This window comes from Gobio gobio, assembly GCF_949357685.1.
Source record: "Gobio gobio genome assembly, chromosome: 11".
Taxonomy (NCBI): domain Eukaryota; kingdom Metazoa; phylum Chordata; class Actinopteri; order Cypriniformes; family Gobionidae; genus Gobio; species Gobio gobio.
In genome coordinates, this window is record NC_137104.1 from 25,307,494 (window position 1) to 25,334,884 (window position 27,391).

Sequence of the window (27,391 nt, forward strand, 5' to 3'; positions counted from 1 at the left end):
AATTTGCTAATACCACAACAAAGTGGTTTCCGTAGAGGGAGGTCAACTATGGATCCGGTGATATGCTTGGAGGATGAAATCAGGAAGGCTCAGACTAAAAAGGAACTGGTAGCTGCTGTCTTCTTTGATGTGGAGAAGGCCTATGATATGTTGTGGAAAGAGGGTCTTCTGATTAAATTAGAATCCATGGGAATTGGGGGAAGAATGTTCAACTGGATTATGAATTTTCTGAAGGACAGGACTATAGAGGTAAGAGTTGGAGTATCTTACTCTAAAGTTTACTCTATAGAAAATGGGGTACCACAAGGAAGTGTATGTAGTCCTATTTTGTTTAATATCATGATTAATGAGGTTTTTTCAGAGGTTGATACTAGACTTGGGAGGTCTTTATATGCAGATGATGGGGCAATATGGGTAAGGGGTCGTAATGCAGCATTTGTTGGAAAAAAGCTACAGACAGCAGTCAACATTGTTGAGAATTGGGGAAATAGGTGGGGTTTTCGGTTTTCTGTGGACAAGACACAGGTTATTTGTTTTTCTAAGAAGTGTAATAATCCTGCAATACAAATTACTCTTTATGGGCAATCAATCAAGCAGGTTCAAAGTATAAGGTTTTTAGGTGTGTGGATGGACCATAAGTTGACATTTGGAGATCATATACAGAAAAATGTTACCAAGTGTAAGAAGGCAGTCAATGTTATGAGATGCCTGGTAGGAAGTGGTTGGGGTGCCAGTATGAACTCTCTTAAACATATTTATATTGCGTTAATTAGATCAACATTGGATTATGCATGCATTGCATTTAGTTCAGCTGCAAAATCTCATTTGCAAAGGCTTGACTTAATCCAAACACAAGCCCTCCGCCTATGTAGTGGTGCAATCAAGACTTCTTCAATCCCAGCTCTACAGGTGGAGGTTGGGGAGATGCCTTTATCTCTGAGACGTCTTCAGCTTGCCATGGTATATTGGGTAAACTTACAGGGGCATAAGCAGGGTCATCCAACTAAACCAGTGTTAAATTCATGTTGGGAGCATGGAAGAAAGCAATTTAATAGTTTTGGATGGGTGGGAAACGGACAAGCCGAGAAACTGGGACTAGTTAAATTAACTAACAGCTGTGCAGTGGCGTTACCTACTATTCCCCCTTGGATGTTTCCATTACCAGTTGTGGACCTTGAAATCGCAAATACATTAAAACAATGCAAGGAATATGGTGGGATGAACGATCTGGTAAAGCAATATCTAGCTCTCAATTATAATAATAGTATTCAAATATTTACAGATGGCTCAAAAGACCCAAATACAGGAAAGACGGGAGCTGCAGTATATATACCACACTTTCAGAAATCCATACTTAAAAGAACTTCAGATCATTTAGCAGTTTACACTGTGGAACTTTTAGCTATTTTACTAGCACTCACGTGGATAGAGGAGGTTGGACCTAATAAATATATTATCTGCTCAGACTCAATGGCATCATTAATAAGTATTGCAAACTGCAAATCTGTCTGTAGGCCTGACTTGATTTATGAAATCTTTCATAGTCTATATAGATTACAAAATCTTAATATTGTAGTGAGTTTTATGTGGGTCCCATCTCACGTTGAAATAGAGGGTAATGAAGCAGTTGATCGTTTGGCTAAAAAGACTCTTGAGTCAGATCTGCAATGGATAGTTCCATTGAGTAAAATGGAAGTGAAAAGTGTCATTAAATCAGGAATCAATGGGTTATGGCAAGAACAATGGGATAAGGAGATCAAAGGTCGTTTTTTATATAAAGTACAGAAACAAGTGACAACAAGGAGACAGGGTGGTTGGAATCGAAGGGGAGAAACAGTGATCACAAGGTTAAGAATTGGACATACAGGTCTCAATCATAATCTCAGTCGTTTAGGGAAACACGCAACGGGACTATGCATTAACTGTGACAAGAGAGAAACTGTAGAACATGTATTACTAGAGTGTGAAGCATACAACATGGAAAGAACTATACTATTAGAACAAGTCAAAGAATTAGGTTATACACAATTATCAGTAGAGGGTTTACTTTCTTTTTCTACATCAAAACCATCAGTATGGCCAGTTCTCATTAGGTACTTAAAAGAAACAGGTTTATTTGATAGAATTTAAAAACAACACTACAATTTTTTTTTTTTTTTTTATTTTTTATTAGCATATAAATCCGCATTGAAGCTCCACACCCCAAGCAGTTGGTGGCGGTAATGCACCAAATTGGTATGCCAACCGCCAATAACTTTAAAGAAGAAGAAGAAGAAGAAGATCTCAACAGTGTGACTAGCTGTTGAACAATGGCAGGAAGCTGGTGTGCTGTTCAATCGCTGGCACTTTGTGTGTGGTTTTGTGCTTTTTGTCATGCTGTTCCACAGTGGAGTAATCTGCCCCAGTTTCCTCTGAAGGTTCAACAGCTAGCTAGTCAACAGTTTCCTCTGAAGGTTCAACAACAAGCTAGTCAACAGTTTCCTCAGAAGGTTCAACAACATGCTAGTCAACAGTTTCCTCAGACGGTTCAACAACAAGCTAGTCAACAGTTTCCTCTGAAGGTTCAACAACAAGCTAGTCAACAGTTTCCTCTGAAGGTTCAACAACAAGCTAGTCAACAGTTTCCTCTGAAGGTTCAACAACAAGCTAGTCAACAGTTTCCTCAGAAGGTTCAACAACATGCTAGTCAACAGTTTCCTCAGAAGGTTCAACAACATGCTAGTCAACAGTTTCCTCAGAAGGTTCAACAACATGCTAGTCAACAGTTTCCTCAGAAGGTTCAACAACAAGCTAGTCAACAGTTTCCTCTGATGGTTCAACAACAAGCTAGTCAACAGTATCCTCAGCAGGTTCAACAACAAGCTAGTCAACAGTATCCTCAGCAGGTTCAACAACAAGCTAGTCAACAGTATCCTCAGCAGGTTCAACAACAAGCTAGTCAACAGTATCCTCAGCAGGTTCAACAACAAGCTAGTCAACAGTTTCCTCAGCAGGTTCAACAACAAGCTAGTCAACAGTTTCCTCAGCAGGTTCAACAACAAGCTAGTCAACAGTTTCCTCAGCAGGTTCAACAACAAGCTAGTCAACAGTTTCCTCAGCAGGTTCAACAACAAGCTAGTCAACAGTTTCCTCAGCAGGTTCAGTCTAAGCAGCCAGTGGCGCAGGCAGAGCCCCTTGACAAATGTGCTGTAGCTGATTATGAGCAGATCCAATGTGGCCCACCTGGTATCAGTGGTGCTGAGTGTGACGCTATCAACTGCTGCTTTAACGGACAGCAGTGTTTCTATGGGAAGGCAGGTAAGAGTGAGTCAATGCAAAGGTGTTCATGTTAAACCACTCCTCAGTAATAACCTGCTCTTGTACCTTGTTCCAGTGACTGTCCAGTGTATAAGAGATGGTCAGTTTGTGGTAGTGGTGGCAAGAGATGTTACACTACCTCGCTTGAGCCTGGATTCAGTCCGTCTCCTGGGTGGAAACGACCCACCTTGCAGTCCTGTGGGATCCACACCTTCCTTTGCTATATACCAGTTCCCTGTCACTGCATGTGGCACAAGCATGATGGTGAGTAGCTGCTTGTGGTTCTGTTCTGCATGGCTTAGAATGGCCTGGATGCCAACAGTTACTATTTGCAGGAGGACGGTGGATATGTGGTGTATGAAAACCGAATGACCTCCTCGTATGAAGTGGGTGTCGGACCACTTGGTTCCATCACAAGGGACAGCCATTTTGAGTAGGCATTTTATTTTATTTAGAAAAAAAATATGAATCCTTGACAAAGGCTACAAGCTCACTATTTGTTGTCTAGGCTTCTCTTCCAGTGTAGGTACTCTGCTACTTCTGTGGAAGCTCTGGTTGTGGAGGTCAACACTGTTCCTGCACCTCCACCAGTAGCGGCTTCTGGACCCCTCAGGGTGGAGCTTAGACTGGCAAATGGTCAATGTGTCACCAAAGGCTGTGCAGAAGGTAAGTGTCTGTCCAAGTATGCATAAGTATTTTCTAAAACTCCAGGTTGCAGCAGTTTCTGGTTAAACGCTGGTTTTCTTCCTCAGGGGATGAGGCATACACGTCCTACTACGGTGATGCTGATTATCCCGTCACAAAAGTCCTGCGGGAGCCTGTGTATGTTGAGGTGCGCATTTTGGAGAGGACCGACCCCAACATTGTCCTAATGCTGGGACGTTGCTGGGCGACATCAACCCCCAGTCCACTCAGTCTACCCCAGTGGGACCTTCTGGTCGATGGGTGAGTAAGGCCAGTCTTTATCCATCTAGTGTGCTGTAAGGCACTTCTGACTGCCTCTTTACCTTTCAGATGCCCTTACCAGGATGACCGTTACCTGACCTCATTGGTTCCGGTGGCTGGATCTTCTGGTCTTCAGTTCCCAACCCACTACAAGCGCTTTGTTGTGAAGATGTTCACATTTGTGGATCCAGCATCACTGGCTCCTCTACAGGAAACCGTATGCTCTGCAGCCTTACCTGAATCCTTAATATTAGGTGTTTTTCTTTCTGTGGCTTATCCCTTTCCCCCCTCTGTTAGATCTTCATCCACTGTAGTACAGCAGTGTGCCATCCCTCTTCTGGCTCCTGTGAGCAAAGCTGCACTAGGAAAAGTGAGTGCTTGTTGTAAACTGACTTCAGGAACCATGAGAATTTGGTTTTTAAATGCCTCACGATTCTACCATTTCTTTTCCAGGAAGAGATGCTAACGTCAAGACCATCTCTAGTGGGCAAACTGTGGTGTCTAGTGGAGAAGTTAACCTGGTCATGTGACTTTAGTAGTTTTAATAAACTTCTTAACTCAACTGTCTCTTTGGTATTGATCTTTCATGACTGTTCTCAGTTTGATTTATTGGGCTACACTACTAAACCAGAGTTCCCTTTTTTGCTTCAAGGTTATGCTTGACTTGAACTAAACAAGCCAAGTTCCAGTTGCTAACCTGGGTCCCTGTTCTTAATGGAATCTGTTTTGGTCTCTACTTGTGGCTTTATGGCTGGACTAACATAACTGCTTGTACTGATATTCAAGCATGCCAAGTCCCTCTGTTTTTTGCTAATGCTATTTGAAAGCCCCCCGAAGTCATGCAAGTACAGCATTGCATCTGCAATGAAATCAGTATCAACCTGCATTGTCCTTTTTAATCCCAAATTGTGACCAGCCTTTTTTCTTTAGGCTAGCCCCAATGTTTATTGAAAAGTAGACTGGTGCTTTAATAAAAGCTGGTTTAGTCCCTTAACTGGTGTATCACACCTGAGTTGCTGTCTGAGGGCCTGTTTACACCTGGTACTAAAGCGTTTATCAGTCCAATCACAAGTGGACTATGCTAAATACAGGTGTAAATGCGGTCTAAAATGTTTTAAACTTTTTTGACTTTTAACCTTCACTCATGAAAGGGGTCTTTATAAACCGTTTCCAGAGTGTGACATTAACTGGTCTAAACCATGTCGCTTCTGTAGATTTGGACAATAAGCTACTTTGTTTAACTGTCTGTGCTTGTTGTTGCACCATTAAAAACAGAACGTGGAAGGCAATTTGACTAGTATCCATGCTGTCAAGGAAATGCATCCCATTTGAATTCTATTTAACTGGTTTGAAGAGCTAACTGTTGGTGTATTAGGTTTGTGAAATACACATTTCAAAATGGGGTCTACTATTATATTTGTCCATTTTAGTGTCCCATCATTAACTTAAGTCTTAGTCCTGTTAACTCTTCTTGCTCTTTGTGTCACACATTTTTCCTAGAGACATTTTGGCGGAAAATTTGAGAAAACGTAGGTCTGTGGCCAGTTGCATAAACTGCTGATGTTAAAGAATAAGAAGCTGAGGGCAAGTGGACAAAAATTAATGACTGTGTTTCAATTCACTTTTTCATGCCCTTCCCTCACTATCTTCCCTCTGTGTCGTTGATTTTGTACCAGGAGATTTTTTGTAGGTATTGGGCTGTGTACCGAATTTCATACCTGTACGTGAAACGTAGCGGGAGGGGCACTTCGTTGAAATGTTGTAGGTGGCGCTATCGAGCCATTTTGCCATGCCTAATTCTGAAACTCATATGTAGATGTCTTCAGGCCAGGACTCTTATCAAACATCTGAAGTTTGGGGCAGATCGGACATTGTATGCCCGACTTACAACAGCTTCCTGTGTCATGGCGAACCATCGAACTTTGTGAGGCCGCCACTGACACGACCTTCAGGGAAAACATCACCAAGGCCTTTCGATTAGACTGTGCAAATATGACGTTGATCTGATTAAATCTCTAGGAGAATCTCTGCAGAGAATCCAGTAGATGGCGATGACACTTTGCAAAGAAACACTACGTGCCTATAGACTAAACACGCAATATGCATGCGCATGATGTCACAGTTTTCACAAATTCATGTTTTTGTAGTTTACATGGAGACAATAATGGTCTCATTTTCAAAAACTTTGAAACCCTGTTTTTAAAAGTTTGCATTTTTAAGGCCCACAAAGCACTGTTGTTGTGTAAATGAACACAATGCATTTAAAGTTTCATTTGAAAATGGTGTCATGTAAATGTCCCCCTCGATTTGTCAGATAAGAGAGACATACAAATTGTGCAGAGCTGTGGGTCCCAGAGATGCATATAAACTCTACAGGTCCAGAGGAGAATCAAAGGCAATCAATTCAACTAAAAGGGGATGAGCCACCTTCATTCAAAGCTGTACAAAATGGCAAAGCCAAGCACTGGTGTGTGTTGTGGCATTTGTGTCCAAGTTTGCTAGGATGGGGCTTCTGAGAGGTGTGTTAGTGGTGGTTGTGATGGTTGTGTTTGATCTGCCTGATGCATGGGGAAGTTTGATGCACAGTCAAAGTCCAAGAAGCACGGGGCAAAAATCAGATCCAGATTTCAGAAGTCCTGCCTTTTCTGCTCCAGAGCTCTGGAATCCTTTGCAAGTGGCTTCTCCATTTCAGAGTCCTTTGGGTCCTGCCTCCAGAGGCCTTGCACAGGAGCCTTTTGGCCTTCAGGAGAAGCAGCTGTTGCAGGGTCCAGTGAAGCCTTTGGATTGGAGGTATCCCGTCGTTCCCGAGGTGCAGAGCGAGTTGGCGGTGGACTTCCAGTTGAGGCAACCCGTGACTCCCAGCAGCGTAGCGGTTCAATGCGGAGAGAACCGGGTTCTTGTAGAAGTCCAGCAGGACTTGTTTAGCAATGGTCAGTTGATCCAGCCAACTGGTCTGTCTTTAGGTGGATGTCCTGTTGCTGGTCAGGACTCTGAGTCTAGGGTGCTCCTCTTTGAGTATGAATTACAGGACTGCAACAGCGTGCAGATGGTAAGAACTCCTAAATCTTAATCGGTTGTTTGTTCAAATTGAGGATATCCAAAGTCCTCTTCAAGGACCGTCAGTTCACACTGCTGTTGTATGTTGTATTTGCAATGCCAGGGCAGCTGGCATATGCATTGGTATGAACGGGCCTTAAGAAATGTTTGTTTTAAGCTCTGCAGTTGTTTTCTCCTGCTTGAAGTGTTTGTCCACTGTATTGCACAATGCACTTTCTCTCATTCATAATAATGATTACACCTTCATGAGGAACTGTCTTGTTTTAACTACAATCTCTTACAGATGAATGAGGATGAGCTTGTCTACACCTTCTCTCTTACCTACACCCCTGAGGCTCTTGCAGGTACTCCGATTACCCGGGCCGATGGTGCAATTGTTGGCGTTCAATGCCACTATCAAAGGTAAGTGGCCTCTGTGACTTTCACTGCTTGTGCAACTGGGAGACCATTTAATGGGTACTTTCATGAACCACAGGCTACACAATGTAAGCAGTGATGCCTTGAGGCCAACATGGGTCCCTTATGCCTCAACCAAGGTTGGTGAAGAAGTCTTGATGTTCTCCCTGAAGCTCATGCTGGGTAAGTGCACTTTCTTTGGACCTTCGACCTTGCAAATGTGGCTCTTCCTAGGGTGTTCCTTCTCTTTTGTAGACGATTGGTCCTACCAGAGGCCTTCATACTCCTATTTCCTGGGTGGCGTTATTAACATCGAGGCATCTGTGAAGCAGTACAATCATGTGCCTCTGCGTGTGTTTGTGGACCGCTGTGTGGCCACTCAAGTGCCTGACGTGAACTCCCTTCCGAGATATTCCTTCATTGAGAATCATGGGTAAGGTCATGGCTCTTGATGCTATAGGACTGTTTTGTTTGCTCTTTTTAAACATTCATGAGTTGCTCTTTGTGGTGACTTTGTCGTCAGGTGCTTTGTGGATGCCAAGGCTACAGCTTCCAGCTCCCGCTTCATGCCTCGGTCCCAGGTTGACAAGATCCAGTTCCAGCTGGAGGCATTCATGTTCCAGGAGAGCACCAGTCCTTCTGTATGTACCACAAGAGTTAATTCGACTTCTCTTCCCATCTGCTTTGGTTTTCTGACTTGTCTGTCATCCCTTGTAGATCTACATAACATGTGTTCTGAAGGCAACTATTGCTTCTGCACCCAGTGACGCTCAGCGCAAATCCTGTTCCTTTGCCAATGGGTACGTTGCACTTATTCTTTTTTTTAAAAAGCTGACTTTGCTCATGTTGAAAGTGCTTTGTCTTGTTGCAGGTGGTTTGCTGCTGATGGAAATGACCAAGTTTGTGGTTGCTGTGACTCAACATGTGGTCCTGATGGTGGAATTGCTGCTTCTCCCTATGGAGGTCGGTAGCTCTTGCTTTAAGGTTGCTTTTGATGTTTTAAGTGCTCCTAACTTTGCTCTTTTTCTTCTCTCTAGGTGTTCAGTGGGAAGGCAAGGCCACACTTGGTCCTGTAATTGTTCAAGGGCAAAAGAAAGTTTCTCAATAAAACTGACATCAATCCTTGCTTGTATCTGACTTGTCACTTTGCTTTTGACCTGGAAAGAGTGCCTTATTCTGCAAATGTGGTGGAACTGACTGTACCTTCGCAAGTCCCATTTAGTCTGAAACCCTATGGCTGCATGCTATGTGACTTGCAGAGGTACAGAAGTTATTATTTTTCTCCGTCTGGAATTTAAACGCGGGGCTTGTTGTAACAGGTTAACTTTCCACACATGCCGGGATGATGAAACCTAATGTATTTACTAGTTGCCATATCAACATTATTTAGAGAAACTGCACCAATTAATAATTCTTTGGACGCTCTCACTGAACATTTAACATAACAGACGTACATTTCTTAAGTTTATTGAAAATAAGACCAAGTTGAGAGTTCTTTTAATGCTGCTCTAACCAGCAGAAGACACTAGACGGGTTTAAATCCCAGTTGCACAGGTGGGGCATGTTGTAACTGTTACAATGTGCCCCTATTAGAACTATGCTATTCTATTGAGGAAAGAATGACAGTCAATGTTCAGAAGAAATTAGTATATTTTATTTGAAAGTTAATTTGTATTTTGTCTTGTTGTTTTATTTGATTGTATCTGATAACATCAAGCTGTCATGTTAATGTGCCCCACCTATGGGGCAGGTTGTCATATTTCACTTTCTTTCGGGGTAAATCGAAAGCATACACCGTATTCATGATTAGCAATCAAGGTTTACTGAGTTTTACACGATTCTTTTGTAGTGTGGTTTTTGGTGAAGTTTATTCAAATAAATATGGTCACCTGTGTAGCTACATTCTTCTCTCACTGCTGTTTCCTGATGGTTTATAGAACAATTTCTCCGAGTCGCCCTCTGTCGTTTCACAGAATAGTACAACGGCGAGTGCGTCAAGTATAAACGCCTCGTCCGTTTGGGGATTGACAAAGTGTGTGCGTGTTGGTTGAAAACCTTTGCTAGGGGAAAGAATTGTGTTTTAGTGCATTTTGAATGTGAAATGATCTGCTGTGCCGAGCTGAAAGTTTGTTAGGAGAACTGTGTGAAGAGTTTTGAAAAAGTGTATTGAGAAATGGGTCCTAGCAATTGGATATAAAAAAAACACTGTAAATGGCAAGAGGCATCCTGCACAGGCAAAGCAACAAATTCATATTATTCAACATATCCTAGCTTTTTACAGAAAATATTCAGATGTAACCCCCTTTGTAATAATTAACATTTTCATAAGTAACTGATTACGGTTACATTTATTTTGTAATTAAAGTATATATGAGTAGACTGGTCCCCTCTGTCTAAGGAGTCGAAGGTCTGTCCACATAAACCTCTCTTGTCCACTTGTGGAACACTTCAAACTGGCGACAGGGATTGCCCCGAGGGGAAGTGCTTAGGGAGGTTTGTGAGTGTGTTGCTAAATTTGGAACTACAGACTACTCTTACTATTTCTGCCATATAAAGATATTGTAAAAGTAGTAATGCTAGTTAGCATTTCTGGATGTCTACAAGCAAAGCGGAATGCACCAAACATCTACCCAAAGTACTTTGGGCAAGCTCCAGTAGCAAACCTGAGCATGAACCTTTTTATTTGTCTTCAATATGACAAATCTGACTAATTGGAGTCAATATAGGCCTACATCACATGCGTATCATTTTGATGAGAATTTTCTGGTAGCATAAGCTCCCATTTGGGCAAGTCTGGAGAATCATGACTGTTCATGAAGAGGGAGGGATTATCGTTAATTAGCCAAAATCTGTAGAATACAAAAAGACCAAAGGGCATCATCTCAACAGTGTGACTAGCTGTTGAACAATGGCAGGAAGCTGGTGTGCTGTTCAATCGCTGGCACTTTGTGTGTGGTTTTGTGCTTTTTGTCATGCTGTTCCACAGTGGAGTAATCTGCCCCAGTTTCCTCTGAAGGTTCAACAGCTAGCTAGTCAACAGTTTCCTCTGAAGGTTCAACAACAAGCTAGTCAACAGTTTCCTCAGAAGGTTCAACAACATGCTAGTCAACAGTTTCCTCAGACGGTTCAACAACAAGCTAGTCAACAGTTTCCTCTGAAGGTTCAACAACAAGCTAGTCAACAGTTTCCTCTGAAGGTTCAACAACAAGCTAGTCAACAGTTTCCTCTGAAGGTTCAACAACAAGCTAGTCAACAGTTTCCTCAGAAGGTTCAACAACATGCTAGTCAACAGTTTCCTCAGAAGGTTCAACAACATGCTAGTCAACAGTTTCCTCAGAAGGTTCAACAACATGCTAGTCAACAGTTTCCTCAGAAGGTTCAACAACAAGCTAGTCAACAGTTTCCTCTGATGGTTCAACAACAAGCTAGTCAACAGTATCCTCAGCAGGTTCAACAACAAGCTAGTCAACAGTATCCTCAGCAGGTTCAACAACAAGCTAGTCAACAGTATCCTCAGCAGGTTCAACAACAAGCTAGTCAACAGTATCCTCAGCAGGTTCAACAACAAGCTAGTCAACAGTTTCCTCAGCAGGTTCAACAACAAGCTAGTCAACAGTTTCCTCAGCAGGTTCAACAACAAGCTAGTCAACAGTTTCCTCAGCAGGTTCAACAACAAGCTAGTCAACAGTTTCCTCAGCAGGTTCAACAACAAGCTAGTCAACAGTTTCCTCAGCAGGTTCAGTCTAAGCAGCCAGTGGCGCAGGCAGAGCCCCTTGACAAATGTGCTGTAGCTGATTATGAGCAGATCCAATGTGGCCCACCTGGTATCAGTGGTGCTGAGTGTGACGCTATCAACTGCTGCTTTAACGGACAGCAGTGTTTCTATGGGAAGGCAGGTAAGAGTGAGTCAATGCAAAGGTGTTCATGTTAAACCACTCCTCAGTAATAACCTGCTCTTGTACCTTGTTCCAGTGACTGTCCAGTGTATAAGAGATGGTCAGTTTGTGGTAGTGGTGGCAAGAGATGTTACACTACCTCGCTTGAGCCTGGATTCAGTCCGTCTCCTGGGTGGAAACGACCCACCTTGCAGTCCTGTGGGATCCACACCTTCCTTTGCTATATACCAGTTCCCTGTCACTGCATGTGGCACAAGCATGATGGTGAGTAGCTGCTTGTGGTTCTGTTCTGCATGGCTTAGAATGGCCTGGATGCCAACAGTTACTATTTGCAGGAGGACGGTGGATATGTGGTGTATGAAAACCGAATGACCTCCTCGTATGAAGTGGGTGTCGGACCACTTGGTTCCATCACAAGGGACAGCCATTTTGAGTAGGCATTTTATTTTATTTAGAAAAAAAATATGAATCCTTGACAAAGGCTACAAGCTCACTATTTGTTGTCTAGGCTTCTCTTCCAGTGTAGGTACTCTGCTACTTCTGTGGAAGCTCTGGTTGTGGAGGTCAACACTGTTCCTGCACCTCCACCAGTAGCGGCTTCTGGACCCCTCAGGGTGGAGCTTAGACTGGCAAATGGTCAATGTGTCACCAAAGGCTGTGCAGAAGGTAAGTGTCTGTCCAAGTATGCATAAGTATTTTCTAAAACTCCAGGTTGCAGCAGTTTCTGGTTAAACGCTGGTTTTCTTCCTCAGGGGATGAGGCATACACGTCCTACTACGGTGATGCTGATTATCCCGTCACAAAAGTCCTGCGGGAGCCTGTGTATGTTGAGGTGCGCATTTTGGAGAGGACCGACCCCAACATTGTCCTAATGCTGGGACGTTGCTGGGCGACATCAACCCCCAGTCCACTCAGTCTACCCCAGTGGGACCTTCTGGTCGATGGGTGAGTAAGGCCAGTCTTTATCCATCTAGTGTGCTGTAAGGCACTTCTGACTGCCTCTTTACCTTTCAGATGCCCTTACCAGGATGACCGTTACCTGACCTCATTGGTTCCGGTGGCTGGATCTTCTGGTCTTCAGTTCCCAACCCACTACAAGCGCTTTGTTGTGAAGATGTTCACATTTGTGGATCCAGCATCACTGGCTCCTCTACAGGAAACCGTATGCTCTGCAGCCTTACCTGAATCCTTAATATTAGGTGTTTTTCTTTCTGTGGCTTATCCCTTTCCCCCCTCTGTTAGATCTTCATCCACTGTAGTACAGCAGTGTGCCATCCCTCTTCTGGCTCCTGTGAGCAAAGCTGCACTAGGAAAAGTGAGTGCTTGTTGTAAACTGACTTCAGGAACCATGAGAATTTGGTTTTTAAATGCCTCACGATTCTACCATTTCTTTTCCAGGAAGAGATGCTAACGTCAAGACCATCTCTAGTGGGCAAACTGTGGTGTCTAGTGGAGAAGTTAACCTGGTCATGTGACTTTAGTAGTTTTAATAAACTTCTTAACTCAACTGTCTCTTTGGTATTGATCTTTCATGACTGTTCTCAGTTTGATTTATTGGGCTACACTACTAAACCAGAGTTCCCTTTTTTGCTTCAAGGTTATGCTTGACTTGAACTAAACAAGCCAAGTTCCAGTTGCTAACCTGGGTCCCTGTTCTTAATGGAATCTGTTTTGGTCTCTACTTGTGGCTTTATGGCTGGACTAACATAACTGCTTGTACTGATATTCAAGCATGCCAAGTCCCTCTGTTTTTTGCTAATGCTATTTGAAAGCCCCCCGAAGTCATGCAAGTACAGCATTGCATCTGCAATGAAATCAGTATCAACCTGCATTGTCCTTTTTAATCCCAAATTGTGACCAGCCTTTTTTCTTTAGGCTAGCCCCAATGTTTATTGAAAAGTAGACTGGTGCTTTAATAAAAGCTGGTTTAGTCCCTTAACTGGTGTATCACACCTGAGTTGCTGTCTGAGGGCCTGTTTACACCTGGTACTAAAGCGTTTATCAGTCCAATCACAAGTGGACTATGCTAAATACAGGTGTAAATGCGGTCTAAAATGTTTTAAACTTTTTTGACTTTTAACCTTCACTCATGAAAGGGGTCTTTATAAACCGTTTCCAGAGTGTGACATTAACTGGTCTAAACCATGTCGCTTCTGTAGATTTGGACAATAAGCTACTTTGTTTAACTGTCTGTGCTTGTTGTTGCACCATTAAAAACAGAACGTGGAAGGCAATTTGACTAGTATCCATGCTGTCAAGGAAATGCATCCCATTTGAATTCTATTTAACTGGTTTGAAGAGCTAACTGTTGGTGTATTAGGTTTGTGAAATACACATTTCAAAATGGGGTCTACTATTATATTTGTCCATTTTAGTGTCCCATCATTAACTTAAGTCTTAGTCCTGTTAACTCTTCTTGCTCTTTGTGTCACACATTTTTCCTAGAGACATTTTGGCGGAAAATTTGAGAAAACGTAGGTCTGTGGCCAGTTGCATAAACTGCTGATGTTAAAGAATAAGAAGCTGAGGGCAAGTGGACAAAAATTAATGACTGTGTTTCAATTCACTTTTTCATGCCCTTCCCTCACTATCTTCCCTCTGTGTCGTTGATTTTGTACCAGGAGATTTTTTGTAGGTATTGGGCTGTGTACCGAATTTCATACCTGTACGTGAAACGTAGCGGGAGGGGCACTTCGTTGAAATGTTGTAGGTGGCGCTATCGAGCCATTTTGCCATGCCTAATTCTGAAACTCATATGTAGATGTCTTCAGGCCAGGACTCTTATCAAACATCTGAAGTTTGGGGCAGATCGGACATTGTATGCCCGACTTACAACAGCTTCCTGTGTCATGGCGAACCATCGAACTTTGTGAGGCCGCCACTGACACGACCTTCAGGGAAAACATCACCAAGGCCTTTCGATTAGACTGTGCAAATATGACGTTGATCTGATTAAATCTCTAGGAGAATCTCTGCAGAGAATCCAGTAGATGGCGATGACACTTTGCAAAGAAACACTACGTGCCTATAGACTAAACACGCAATATGCATGCGCATGATGTCACAGTTTTCACAAATTCATGTTTTTGTAGTTTACATGGAGACAATAATGGTCTCATTTTCAAAAACTTTGAAACCCTGTTTTTAAAAGTTTGCATTTTTAAGGCCCACAAAGCACTGTTGTTGTGTAAATGAACACAATGCATTTAAAGTTTCATTTGAAAATGGTGTCATGTAAATGTCCCCCTCGATTTGTCAGATAAGAGAGACATACAAATTGTGCAGAGCTGTGGGTCCCAGAGATGCATATAAACTCTACAGGTCCAGAGGAGAATCAAAGGCAATCAATTCAACTAAAAGGGGATGAGCCACCTTCATTCAAAGCTGTACAAAATGGCAAAGCCAAGCACTGGTGTGTGTTGTGGCATTTGTGTCCAAGTTTGCTAGGATGGGGCTTCTGAGAGGTGTGTTAGTGGTGGTTGTGATGGTTGTGTTTGATCTGCCTGATGCATGGGGAAGTTTGATGCACAGTCAAAGTCCAAGAAGCACGGGGCAAAAATCAGATCCAGATTTCAGAAGTCCTGCCTTTTCTGCTCCAGAGCTCTGGAATCCTTTGCAAGTGGCTTCTCCATTTCAGAGTCCTTTGGGTCCTGCCTCCAGAGGCCTTGCACAGGAGCCTTTTGGCCTTCAGGAGAAGCAGCTGTTGCAGGGTCCAGTGAAGCCTTTGGATTGGAGGTATCCCGTCGTTCCCGAGGTGCAGAGCGAGTTGGCGGTGGACTTCCAGTTGAGGCAACCCGTGACTCCCAGCAGCGTAGCGGTTCAATGCGGAGAGAACCGGGTTCTTGTAGAAGTCCAGCAGGACTTGTTTAGCAATGGTCAGTTGATCCAGCCAACTGGTCTGTCTTTAGGTGGATGTCCTGTTGCTGGTCAGGACTCTGAGTCTAGGGTGCTCCTCTTTGAGTATGAATTACAGGACTGCAACAGCGTGCAGATGGTAAGAACTCCTAAATCTTAATCGGTTGTTTGTTCAAATTGAGGATATCCAAAGTCCTCTTCAAGGACCGTCAGTTCACACTGCTGTTGTATGTTGTATTTGCAATGCCAGGGCAGCTGGCATATGCATTGGTATGAACGGGCCTTAAGAAATGTTTGTTTTAAGCTCTGCAGTTGTTTTCTCCTGCTTGAAGTGTTTGTCCACTGTATTGCACAATGCACTTTCTCTCATTCATAATAATGATTACACCTTCATGAGGAACTGTCTTGTTTTAACTACAATCTCTTACAGATGAATGAGGATGAGCTTGTCTACACCTTCTCTCTTACCTACACCCCTGAGGCTCTTGCAGGTACTCCGATTACCCGGGCCGATGGTGCAATTGTTGGCGTTCAATGCCACTATCAAAGGTAAGTGGCCTCTGTGACTTTCACTGCTTGTGCAACTGGGAGACCATTTAATGGGTACTTTCATGAACCACAGGCTACACAATGTAAGCAGTGATGCCTTGAGGCCAACATGGGTCCCTTATGCCTCAACCAAGGTTGGTGAAGAAGTCTTGATGTTCTCCCTGAAGCTCATGCTGGGTAAGTGCACTTTCTTTGGACCTTCGACCTTGCAAATGTGGCTCTTCCTAGGGTGTTCCTTCTCTTTTGTAGACGATTGGTCCTACCAGAGGCCTTCATACTCCTATTTCCTGGGTGGCGTTATTAACATCGAGGCATCTGTGAAGCAGTACAATCATGTGCCTCTGCGTGTGTTTGTGGACCGCTGTGTGGCCACTCAAGTGCCTGACGTGAACTCCCTTCCGAGATATTCCTTCATTGAGAATCATGGGTAAGGTCATGGCTCTTGATGCTATAGGACTGTTTTGTTTGCTCTTTTTAAACATTCATGAGTTGCTCTTTGTGGTGACTTTGTCGTCAGGTGCTTTGTGGATGCCAAGGCTACAGCTTCCAGCTCCCGCTTCATGCCTCGGTCCCAGGTTGACAAGATCCAGTTCCAGCTGGAGGCATTCATGTTCCAGGAGAGCACCAGTCCTTCTGTATGTACCACAAGAGTTAATTCGACTTCTCTTCCCATCTGCTTTGGTTTTCTGACTTGTCTGTCATCCCTTGTAGATCTACATAACATGTGTTCTGAAGGCAACTATTGCTTCTGCACCCAGTGACGCTCAGCGCAAATCCTGTTCCTTTGCCAATGGGTACGTTGCACTTATTCTTTTTTTTAAAAAGCTGACTTTGCTCATGTTGAAAGTGCTTTGTCTTGTTGCAGGTGGTTTGCTGCTGATGGAAATGACCAAGTTTGTGGTTGCTGTGACTCAACATGTGGTCCTGATGGTGGAATTGCTGCTTCTCCCTATGGAGGTCGGTAGCTCTTGCTTTAAGGTTGCTTTTGATGTTTTAAGTGCTCCTAACTTTGCTCTTTTTCTTCTCTCTAGGTGTTCAGTGGGAAGGCAAGGCCACACTTGGTCCTGTAATTGTTCAAGGGCAAAAGAAAGTTTCTCAATAAAACTGACATCAATCCTTGCTTGTATCTGACTTGTCACTTTGCTTTTGACCTGGAAAGAGTGCCTTATTCTGCAAATGTGGTGGAACTGACTGTACCTTCGCAAGTCCCATTTAGTCTGAAACCCTATGGCTGCATGCTATGTGACTTGCAGAGGTACAGAAGTTATTATTTTTCTCCGTCTGGAATTTAAACGCGGGGCTTGTTGTAACAGGTTAACTTTCCACACATGCCGGGATGATGAAACCTAATGTATTTACTAGTTGCCATATCAACATTATTTAGAGAAACTGCACCAATTAATAATTCTTTGGACGCTCTCACTGAACATTTAACATAACAGACGTACATTTCTTAAGTTTATTGAAAATAAGACCAAGTTGAGAGTTCTTTTAATGCTGCTCTAACCAGCAGAAGACACTAGACGGGTTTAAATCCCAGTTGCACAGGTGGGGCATGTTGTAACTGTTACAATGTGCCCCTATTAGAACTATGCTATTCTATTGAGGAAAGAATGACAGTCAATGTTCAGAAGAAATTAGTATATTTTATTTGAAAGTTAATTTGTATTTTGTCTTGTTGTTTTATTTGATTGTATCTGATAACATCAAGCTGTCATGTTAATGTGCCCCACCTATGGGGCAGGTTGTCATATTTCACTTTCTTTCGGGGTAAATCGAAAGCATACACCGTATTCATGATTAGCAATCAAGGTTTACTGAGTTTTACACGATTCTTTTGTAGTGTGGTTTTTGGTGAAGTTTATTCAAATAAATATGGTCACCTGTGTAGCTACATTCTTCTCTCACTGCTGTTTCCTGATGGTTTATAGAACAATTTCTCCGAGTCGCCCTCTGTCGTTTCACAGAATAGTACAACGGCGAGTGCGTCAAGTATAAACGCCTCGTCCGTTTGGGGATTGACAAAGTGTGTGCGTGTTGGTTGAAAACCTTTGCTAGGGGAAAGAATTGTGTTTTAGTGCATTTTGAATGTGAAATGATCTGCTGTGCCGAGCTGAAAGTTTGTTAGGAGAACTGTGTGAAGAGTTTTGAAAAAGTGTATTGAGAAATGGGTCCTAGCAATTGGATATAAAAAAAACACTGTAAATGGCAAGAGGCATCCTGCACAGGCAAAGCAACAAATTCATATTATTCAACATATCCTAGCTTTTTACAGAAAATATTCAGATGTAACCCCCTTTGTAATAATTAACATTTTCATAAGTAACTGATTACGGTTACATTTATTTTGTAATTAAAGTATATATGAGTAGACTGGTCCCCTCTGTCTAAGGAGTCGAAGGTCTGTCCACATAAACCTCTCTTGTCCACTTGTGGAACACTTCAAACTGGCGACAGGGATTGCCCCGAGGGGAAGTGCTTAGGGAGGTTTGTGAGTGTGTTGCTAAATTTGGAACTACAGACTACTCTTACTATTTCTGCCATATAAAGATATTGTAAAAGTAGTAATGCTAGTTAGCATTTCTGGATGTCTACAAGCAAAGCGGAATGCACCAAACATCTACCCAAAGTACTTTGGGCAAGCTCCAGTAGCAAACCTGAGCATGAACCTTTTTATTTGTCTTCAATATGACAAATCTGACTAATTGGAGTCAATATAGGCCTACATCACATGCGTATCATTTTGATGAGAATTTTCTGGTAGCATAAGCTCCCATTTGGGCAAGTCTGGAGAATCATGACTGTTCATGAAGAGGGAGGGATTATCGTTAATTAGCCAAAATCTGTAGAATACAAAAAGACCAAAGGGCATCATCTCAACAGTGTGACTAGCTGTTGAACAATGGCAGGAAGCTGGTGTGCTGTTCAATCGCTGGCACTTTGTGTGTGGTTTTGTGCTTTTTGTCATGCTGTTCCACAGTGGAGTAATCTGCCCCAGTTTCCTCTGAAGGTTCAACAGCTAGCTAGTCAACAGTTTCCTCTGAAGGTTCAACAACAAGCTAGTCAACAGTTTCCTCAGAAGGTTCAACAACATGCTAGTCAACAGTTTCCTCAGACGGTTCAACAACAAGCTAGTCAACAGTTTCCTCTGAAGGTTCAACAACAAGCTAGTCAACAGTTTCCTCTGAAGGTTCAACAACAAGCTAGTCAACAGTTTCCTCTGAAGGTTCAACAACAAGCTAGTCAACAGTTTCCTCAGAAGGTTCAACAACATGCTAGTCAACAGTTTCCTCAGAAGGTTCAACAACATGCTAGTCAACAGTTTCCTCAGAAGGTTCAACAACATGCTAGTCAACAGTTTCCTCAGAAGGTTCAACAACAAGCTAGTCAACAGTTTCCTCTGATGGTTCAACAACAAGCTAGTCAACAGTATCCTCAGCAGGTTCAACAACAAGCTAGTCAACAGTATCCTCAGCAGGTTCAACAACAAGCTAGTCAACAGTATCCTCAGCAGGTTCAACAACAAGCTAGTCAACAGTATCCTCAGCAGGTTCAACAACAAGCTAGTCAACAGTTTCCTCAGCAGGTTCAACAACAAGCTAGTCAACAGTTTCCTCAGCAGGTTCAACAACAAGCTAGTCAACAGTTTCCTCAGCAGGTTCAACAACAAGCTAGTCAACAGTTTCCTCAGCAGGTTCAACAACAAGCTAGTCAACAGTTTCCTCAGCAGGTTCAGTCTAAGCAGCCAGTGGCGCAGGCAGAGCCCCTTGACAAATGTGCTGTAGCTGATTATGAGCAGATCCAATGTGGCCCACCTGGTATCAGTGGTGCTGAGTGTGACGCTATCAACTGCTGCTTTAACGGACAGCAGTGTTTCTATGGGAAGGCAGGTAAGAGTGAGTCAATGCAAAGGTGTTCATGTTAAACCACTCCTCAGTAATAACCTGCTCTTGTACCTTGTTCCAGTGACTGTCCAGTGTATAAGAGATGGTCAGTTTGTGGTAGTGGTGGCAAGAGATGTTACACTACCTCGCTTGAGCCTGGATTCAGTCCGTCTCCTGGGTGGAAACGACCCACCTTGCAGTCCTGTGGGATCCACACCTTCCTTTGCTATATACCAGTTCCCTGTCACTGCATGTGGCACAAGCATGATGGTGAGTAGCTGCTTGTGGTTCTGTTCTGCATGGCTTAGAATGGCCTGGATGCCAACAGTTACTATTTGCAGGAGGACGGTGGATATGTGGTGTATGAAAACCGAATGACCTCCTCGTATGAAGTGGGTGTCGGACCACTTGGTTCCATCACAAGGGACAGCCATTTTGAGTAGGCATTTTATTTTATTTAGAAAAAAAATATGAATCCTTGACAAAGGCTACAAGCTCACTATTTGTTGTCTAGGCTTCTCTTCCAGTGTAGGTACTCTGCTACTTCTGTGGAAGCTCTGGTTGTGGAGGTCAACACTGTTCCTGCACCTCCACCAGTAGCGGCTTCTGGACCCCTCAGGGTGGAGCTTAGACTGGCAAATGGTCAATGTGTCACCAAAGGCTGTGCAGAAGGTAAGTGTCTGTCCAAGTATGCATAAGTATTTTCTAAAACTCCAGGTTGCAGCAGTTTCTGGTTAAACGCTGGTTTTCTTCCTCAGGGGATGAGGCATACACGTCCTACTACGGTGATGCTGATTATCCCGTCACAAAAGTCCTGCGGGAGCCTGTGTATGTTGAGGTGCGCATTTTGGAGAGGACCGACCCCAACATTGTCCTAATGCTGGGACGTTGCTGGGCGACATCAACCCCCAGTCCACTCAGTCTACCCCAGTGGGACCTTCTGGTCGATGGGTGAGTAAGGCCAGTCTTTATCCATCTAGTGTGCTGTAAGGCACTTCTGACTGCCTCTTTACCTTTCAGATGCCCTTACCAGGATGACCGTTACCTGACCTCATTGGTTCCGGTGGCTGGATCTTCTGGTCTTCAGTTCCCAACCCACTACAAGCGCTTTGTTGTGAAGATGTTCACATTTGTGGATCCAGCATCACTGGCTCCTCTACAGGAAACCGTATGCTCTGCAGCCTTACCTGAATCCTTAATATTAGGTGTTTTTCTTTCTGTGGCTTATCCCTTTCCCCCCTCTGTTAGATCTTCATCCACTGTAGTACAGCAGTGTGCCATCCCTCTTCTGGCTCCTGTGAGCAAAGCTGCACTAGGAAAAGTGAGTGCTTGTTGTAAACTGACTTCAGGAACCATGAGAATTTGGTTTTTAAATGCCTCACGATTCTACCATTTCTTTTCCAGGAAGAGATGCTAACGTCAAGACCATCTCTAGTGGGCAAACTGTGGTGTCTAGTGGAGAAGTTAACCTGGTCATGTGACTTTAGTAGTTTTAATAAACTTCTTAACTCAACTGTCTCTTTGGTATTGATCTTTCATGACTGTTCTCAGTTTGATTTATTGGGCTACACTACTAAACCAGAGTTCCCTTTTTTGCTTCAAGGTTATGCTTGACTTGAACTAAACAAGCCAAGTTCCAGTTGCTAACCTGGGTCCCTGTTCTTAATGGAATCTGTTTTGGTCTCTACTTGTGGCTTTATGGCTGGACTAACATAACTGCTTGTACTGATATTCAAGCATGCCAAGTCCCTCTGTTTTTTGCTAATGCTATTTGAAAGCCCCCCGAAGTCATGCAAGTACAGCATTGCATCTGCAATGAAATCAGTATCAACCTGCATTGTCCTTTTTAATCCCAAATTGTGACCAGCCTTTTTTCTTTAGGCTAGCCCCAATGTTTATTGAAAAGTAGACTGGTGCTTTAATAAAAGCTGGTTTAGTCCCTTAACTGGTGTATCACACCTGAGTTGCTGTCTGAGGGCCTGTTTACACCTGGTACTAAAGCGTTTATCAGTCCAATCACAAGTGGACTATGCTAAATACAGGTGTAAATGCGGTCTAAAATGTTTTAAACTTTTTTGACTTTTAACCTTCACTCATGAAAGGGGTCTTTATAAACCGTTTCCAGAGTGTGACATTAACTGGTCTAAACCATGTCGCTTCTGTAGATTTGGACAATAAGCTACTTTGTTTAACTGTCTGTGCTTGTTGTTGCACCATTAAAAACAGAACGTGGAAGGCAATTTGACTAGTATCCATGCTGTCAAGGAAATGCATCCCATTTGAATTCTATTTAACTGGTTTGAAGAGCTAACTGTTGGTGTATTAGGTTTGTGAAATACACATTTCAAAATGGGGTCTACTATTATATTTGTCCATTTTAGTGTCCCATCATTAACTTAAGTCTTAGTCCTGTTAACTCTTCTTGCTCTTTGTGTCACACATTTTTCCTAGAGACATTTTGGCGGAAAATTTGAGAAAACGTAGGTCTGTGGCCAGTTGCATAAACTGCTGATGTTAAAGAATAAGAAGCTGAGGGCAAGTGGACAAAAATTAATGACTGTGTTTCAATTCACTTTTTCATGCCCTTCCCTCACTATCTTCCCTCTGTGTCGTTGATTTTGTACCAGGAGATTTTTTGTAGGTATTGGGCTGTGTACCGAATTTCATACCTGTACGTGAAACGTAGCGGGAGGGGCACTTCGTTGAAATGTTGTAGGTGGCGCTATCGAGCCATTTTGCCATGCCTAATTCTGAAACTCATATGTAGATGTCTTCAGGCCAGGACTCTTATCAAACATCTGAAGTTTGGGGCAGATCGGACATTGTATGCCCGACTTACAACAGCTTCCTGTGTCATGGCGAACCATCGAACTTTGTGAGGCCGCCACTGACACGACCTTCAGGGAAAACATCACCAAGGCCTTTCGATTAGACTGTGCAAATATGACGTTGATCTGATTAAATCTCTAGGAGAATCTCTGCAGAGAATCCAGTAGATGGCGATGACACTTTGCAAAGAAACACTACGTGCCTATAGACTAAACACGCAATATGCATGCGCATGATGTCACAGTTTTCACAAATTCATGTTTTTGTAGTTTACATGGAGACAATAATGGTCTCATTTTCAAAAACTTTGAAACCCTGTTTTTAAAAGTTTGCATTTTTAAGGCCCACAAAGCACTGTTGTTGTGTAAATGAACACAATGCATTTAAAGTTTCATTTGAAAATGGTGTCATGTAAATGTCCCCCTCGATTTGTCAGATAAGAGAGACATACAAATTGTGCAGAGCTGTGGGTCCCAGAGATGCATATAAACTCTACAGGTCCAGAGGAGAATCAAAGGCAATCAATTCAACTAAAAGGGGATGAGCCACCTTCATTCAAAGCTGTACAAAATGGCAAAGCCAAGCACTGGTGTGTGTTGTGGCATTTGTGTCCAAGTTTGCTAGGATGGGGCTTCTGAGAGGTGTGTTAGTGGTGGTTGTGATGGTTGTGTTTGATCTGCCTGATGCATGGGGAAGTTTGATGCACAGTCAAAGTCCAAGAAGCACGGGGCAAAAATCAGATCCAGATTTCAGAAGTCCTGCCTTTTCTGCTCCAGAGCTCTGGAATCCTTTGCAAGTGGCTTCTCCATTTCAGAGTCCTTTGGGTCCTGCCTCCAGAGGCCTTGCACAGGAGCCTTTTGGCCTTCAGGAGAAGCAGCTGTTGCAGGGTCCAGTGAAGCCTTTGGATTGGAGGTATCCCGTCGTTCCCGAGGTGCAGAGCGAGTTGGCGGTGGACTTCCAGTTGAGGCAACCCGTGACTCCCAGCAGCGTAGCGGTTCAATGCGGAGAGAACCGGGTTCTTGTAGAAGTCCAGCAGGACTTGTTTAGCAATGGTCAGTTGATCCAGCCAACTGGTCTGTCTTTAGGTGGATGTCCTGTTGCTGGTCAGGACTCTGAGTCTAGGGTGCTCCTCTTTGAGTATGAATTACAGGACTGCAACAGCGTGCAGATGGTAAGAACTCCTAAATCTTAATCGGTTGTTTGTTCAAATTGAGGATATCCAAAGTCCTCTTCAAGGACCGTCAGTTCACACTGCTGTTGTATGTTGTATTTGCAATGCCAGGGCAGCTGGCATATGCATTGGTATGAACGGGCCTTAAGAAATGTTTGTTTTAAGCTCTGCAGTTGTTTTCTCCTGCTTGAAGTGTTTGTCCACTGTATTGCACAATGCACTTTCTCTCATTCATAATAATGATTACACCTTCATGAGGAACTGTCTTGTTTTAACTACAATCTCTTACAGATGAATGAGGATGAGCTTGTCTACACCTTCTCTCTTACCTACACCCCTGAGGCTCTTGCAGGTACTCCGATTACCCGGGCCGATGGTGCAATTGTTGGCGTTCAATGCCACTATCAAAGGTAAGTGGCCTCTGTGACTTTCACTGCTTGTGCAACTGGGAGACCATTTAATGGGTACTTTCATGAACCACAGGCTACACAATGTAAGCAGTGATGCCTTGAGGCCAACATGGGTCCCTTATGCCTCAACCAAGGTTGGTGAAGAAGTCTTGATGTTCTCCCTGAAGCTCATGCTGGGTAAGTGCACTTTCTTTGGACCTTCGACCTTGCAAATGTGGCTCTTCCTAGGGTGTTCCTTCTCTTTTGTAGACGATTGGTCCTACCAGAGGCCTTCATACTCCTATTTCCTGGGTGGCGTTATTAACATCGAGGCATCTGTGAAGCAGTACAATCATGTGCCTCTGCGTGTGTTTGTGGACCGCTGTGTGGCCACTCAAGTGCCTGACGTGAACTCCCTTCCGAGATATTCCTTCATTGAGAATCATGGGTAAGGTCATGGCTCTTGATGCTATAGGACTGTTTTGTTTGCTCTTTTTAAACATTCATGAGTTGCTCTTTGTGGTGACTTTGTCGTCAGGTGCTTTGTGGATGCCAAGGCTACAGCTTCCAGCTCCCGCTTCATGCCTCGGTCCCAGGTTGACAAGATCCAGTTCCAGCTGGAGGCATTCATGTTCCAGGAGAGCACCAGTCCTTCTGTATGTACCACAAGAGTTAATTCGACTTCTCTTCCCATCTGCTTTGGTTTTCTGACTTGTCTGTCATCCCTTGTAGATCTACATAACATGTGTTCTGAAGGCAACTATTGCTTCTGCACCCAGTGACGCTCAGCGCAAATCCTGTTCCTTTGCCAATGGGTACGTTGCACTTATTCTTTTTTTTAAAAAGCTGACTTTGCTCATGTTGAAAGTGCTTTGTCTTGTTGCAGGTGGTTTGCTGCTGATGGAAATGACCAAGTTTGTGGTTGCTGTGACTCAACATGTGGTCCTGATGGTGGAATTGCTGCTTCTCCCTATGGAGGTCGGTAGCTCTTGCTTTAAGGTTGCTTTTGATGTTTTAAGTGCTCCTAACTTTGCTCTTTTTCTTCTCTCTAGGTGTTCAGTGGGAAGGCAAGGCCACACTTGGTCCTGTAATTGTTCAAGGGCAAAAGAAAGTTTCTCAATAAAACTGACATCAATCCTTGCTTGTATCTGACTTGTCACTTTGCTTTTGACCTGGAAAGAGTGCCTTATTCTGCAAATGTGGTGGAACTGACTGTACCTTCGCAAGTCCCATTTAGTCTGAAACCCTATGGCTGCATGCTATGTGACTTGCAGAGGTACAGAAGTTATTATTTTTCTCCGTCTGGAATTTAAACGCGGGGCTTGTTGTAACAGGTTAACTTTCCACACATGCCGGGATGATGAAACCTAATGTATTTACTAGTTGCCATATCAACATTATTTAGAGAAACTGCACCAATTAATAATTCTTTGGACGCTCTCACTGAACATTTAACATAACAGACGTACATTTCTTAAGTTTATTGAAAATAAGACCAAGTTGAGAGTTCTTTTAATGCTGCTCTAACCAGCAGAAGACACTAGACGGGTTTAAATCCCAGTTGCACAGGTGGGGCATGTTGTAACTGTTACAATGTGCCCCTATTAGAACTATGCTATTCTATTGAGGAAAGAATGACAGTCAATGTTCAGAAGAAATTAGTATATTTTATTTGAAAGTTAATTTGTATTTTGTCTTGTTGTTTTATTTGATTGTATCTGATAACATCAAGCTGTCATGTTAATGTGCCCCACCTATGGGGCAGGTTGTCATATTTCACTTTCTTTCGGGGTAAATCGAAAGCATACACCGTATTCATGATTAGCAATCAAGGTTTACTGAGTTTTACACGATTCTTTTGTAGTGTGGTTTTTGGTGAAGTTTATTCAAATAAATATGGTCACCTGTGTAGCTACATTCTTCTCTCACTGCTGTTTCCTGATGGTTTATAGAACAATTTCTCCGAGTCGCCCTCTGTCGTTTCACAGAATAGTACAACGGCGAGTGCGTCAAGTATAAACGCCTCGTCCGTTTGGGGATTGACAAAGTGTGTGCGTGTTGGTTGAAAACCTTTGCTAGGGGAAAGAATTGTGTTTTAGTGCATTTTGAATGTGAAATGATCTGCTGTGCCGAGCTGAAAGTTTGTTAGGAGAACTGTGTGAAGAGTTTTGAAAAAGTGTATTGAGAAATGGGTCCTAGCAATTGGATATAAAAAAAACACTGTAAATGGCAAGAGGCATCCTGCACAGGCAAAGCAACAAATTCATATTATTCAACATATCCTAGCTTTTTACAGAAAATATTCAGATGTAACCCCCTTTGTAATAATTAACATTTTCATAAGTAACTGATTACGGTTACATTTATTTTGTAATTAAAGTATATATGAGTAGACTGGTCCCCTCTGTCTAAGGAGTCGAAGGTCTGTCCACATAAACCTCTCTTGTCCACTTGTGGAACACTTCAAACTGGCGACAGGGATTGCCCCGAGGGGAAGTGCTTAGGGAGGTTTGTGAGTGTGTTGCTAAATTTGGAACTACAGACTACTCTTACTATTTCTGCCATATAAAGATATTGTAAAAGTAGTAATGCTAGTTAGCATTTCTGGATGTCTACAAGCAAAGCGGAATGCACCAAACATCTACCCAAAGTACTTTGGGCAAGCTCCAGTAGCAAACCTGAGCATGAACCTTTTTATTTGTCTTCAATATGACAAATCTGACTAATTGGAGTCAATATAGGCCTACATCACATGCGTATCATTTTGATGAGAATTTTCTGGTAGCATAAGCTCCCATTTGGGCAAGTCTGGAGAATCATGACTGTTCATGAAGAGGGAGGGATTATCGTTAATTAGCCAAAATCTGTAGAATACAAAAAGACCAAAGGGCATCATCTCAACAGTGTGACTAGCTGTTGAACAATGGCAGGAAGCTGGTGTGCTGTTCAATCGCTGGCACTTTGTGTGTGGTTTTGTGCTTTTTGTCATGCTGTTCCACAGTGGAGTAATCTGCCCCAGTTTCCTCTGAAGGTTCAACAGCTAGCTAGTCAACAGTTTCCTCTGAAGGTTCAACAACAAGCTAGTCAACAGTTTCCTCAGAAGGTTCAACAACATGCTAGTCA

General features: G+C 43.1%; 1 protein-coding gene across 1 annotated transcript in view; it reads left to right on the forward strand.

Moving 5' to 3' along the window:
• Window positions 1–48: 48 nt before the first annotated feature.
• Window positions 49–27,391, forward strand: part of LOC307133444 (uncharacterized protein) — a gene marked incomplete at both ends in the record, with an annotated part of 121,068 nt that continues 93,725 nt past the window's right edge. The window contains 40 exons of the mRNA XM_079828529.1: window positions 49–249; window positions 3,207–3,297; window positions 3,374–3,561; window positions 3,633–3,730; window positions 3,806–3,963; window positions 4,050–4,242; window positions 4,312–4,459; window positions 4,540–4,625; window positions 6,958–7,291; window positions 7,583–7,701; window positions 7,775–7,878; window positions 7,951–8,128; window positions 8,219–8,336; window positions 8,413–8,495; window positions 11,527–11,591; window positions 11,668–11,855; window positions 11,927–12,024; window positions 12,100–12,257; window positions 12,344–12,536; window positions 12,606–12,753; window positions 12,834–12,857; window positions 15,229–15,585; window positions 15,877–15,995; window positions 16,069–16,172; window positions 16,245–16,422; window positions 16,513–16,630; window positions 16,707–16,789; window positions 19,821–19,885; window positions 19,962–20,149; window positions 20,221–20,318; window positions 20,394–20,551; window positions 20,638–20,830; window positions 20,900–21,047; window positions 21,128–21,151; window positions 23,523–23,879; window positions 24,171–24,289; window positions 24,363–24,466; window positions 24,539–24,716; window positions 24,807–24,924; window positions 25,001–25,083. Coding sequence (XP_079684655.1) covers window positions 49–249; window positions 3,207–3,297; window positions 3,374–3,561; window positions 3,633–3,730; window positions 3,806–3,963; window positions 4,050–4,242; window positions 4,312–4,459; window positions 4,540–4,625; window positions 6,958–7,291; window positions 7,583–7,701; window positions 7,775–7,878; window positions 7,951–8,128; window positions 8,219–8,336; window positions 8,413–8,495; window positions 11,527–11,591; window positions 11,668–11,855; window positions 11,927–12,024; window positions 12,100–12,257; window positions 12,344–12,536; window positions 12,606–12,753; window positions 12,834–12,857; window positions 15,229–15,585; window positions 15,877–15,995; window positions 16,069–16,172; window positions 16,245–16,422; window positions 16,513–16,630; window positions 16,707–16,789; window positions 19,821–19,885; window positions 19,962–20,149; window positions 20,221–20,318; window positions 20,394–20,551; window positions 20,638–20,830; window positions 20,900–21,047; window positions 21,128–21,151; window positions 23,523–23,879; window positions 24,171–24,289; window positions 24,363–24,466; window positions 24,539–24,716; window positions 24,807–24,924; window positions 25,001–25,083 — 5,765 coding nt within the window. The remainder of the gene's footprint in view (window positions 250–3,206; window positions 3,298–3,373; window positions 3,562–3,632; window positions 3,731–3,805; window positions 3,964–4,049; window positions 4,243–4,311; window positions 4,460–4,539; window positions 4,626–6,957; window positions 7,292–7,582; window positions 7,702–7,774; window positions 7,879–7,950; window positions 8,129–8,218; window positions 8,337–8,412; window positions 8,496–11,526; window positions 11,592–11,667; window positions 11,856–11,926; window positions 12,025–12,099; window positions 12,258–12,343; window positions 12,537–12,605; window positions 12,754–12,833; window positions 12,858–15,228; window positions 15,586–15,876; window positions 15,996–16,068; window positions 16,173–16,244; window positions 16,423–16,512; window positions 16,631–16,706; window positions 16,790–19,820; window positions 19,886–19,961; window positions 20,150–20,220; window positions 20,319–20,393; window positions 20,552–20,637; window positions 20,831–20,899; window positions 21,048–21,127; window positions 21,152–23,522; window positions 23,880–24,170; window positions 24,290–24,362; window positions 24,467–24,538; window positions 24,717–24,806; window positions 24,925–25,000; window positions 25,084–27,391) is intronic.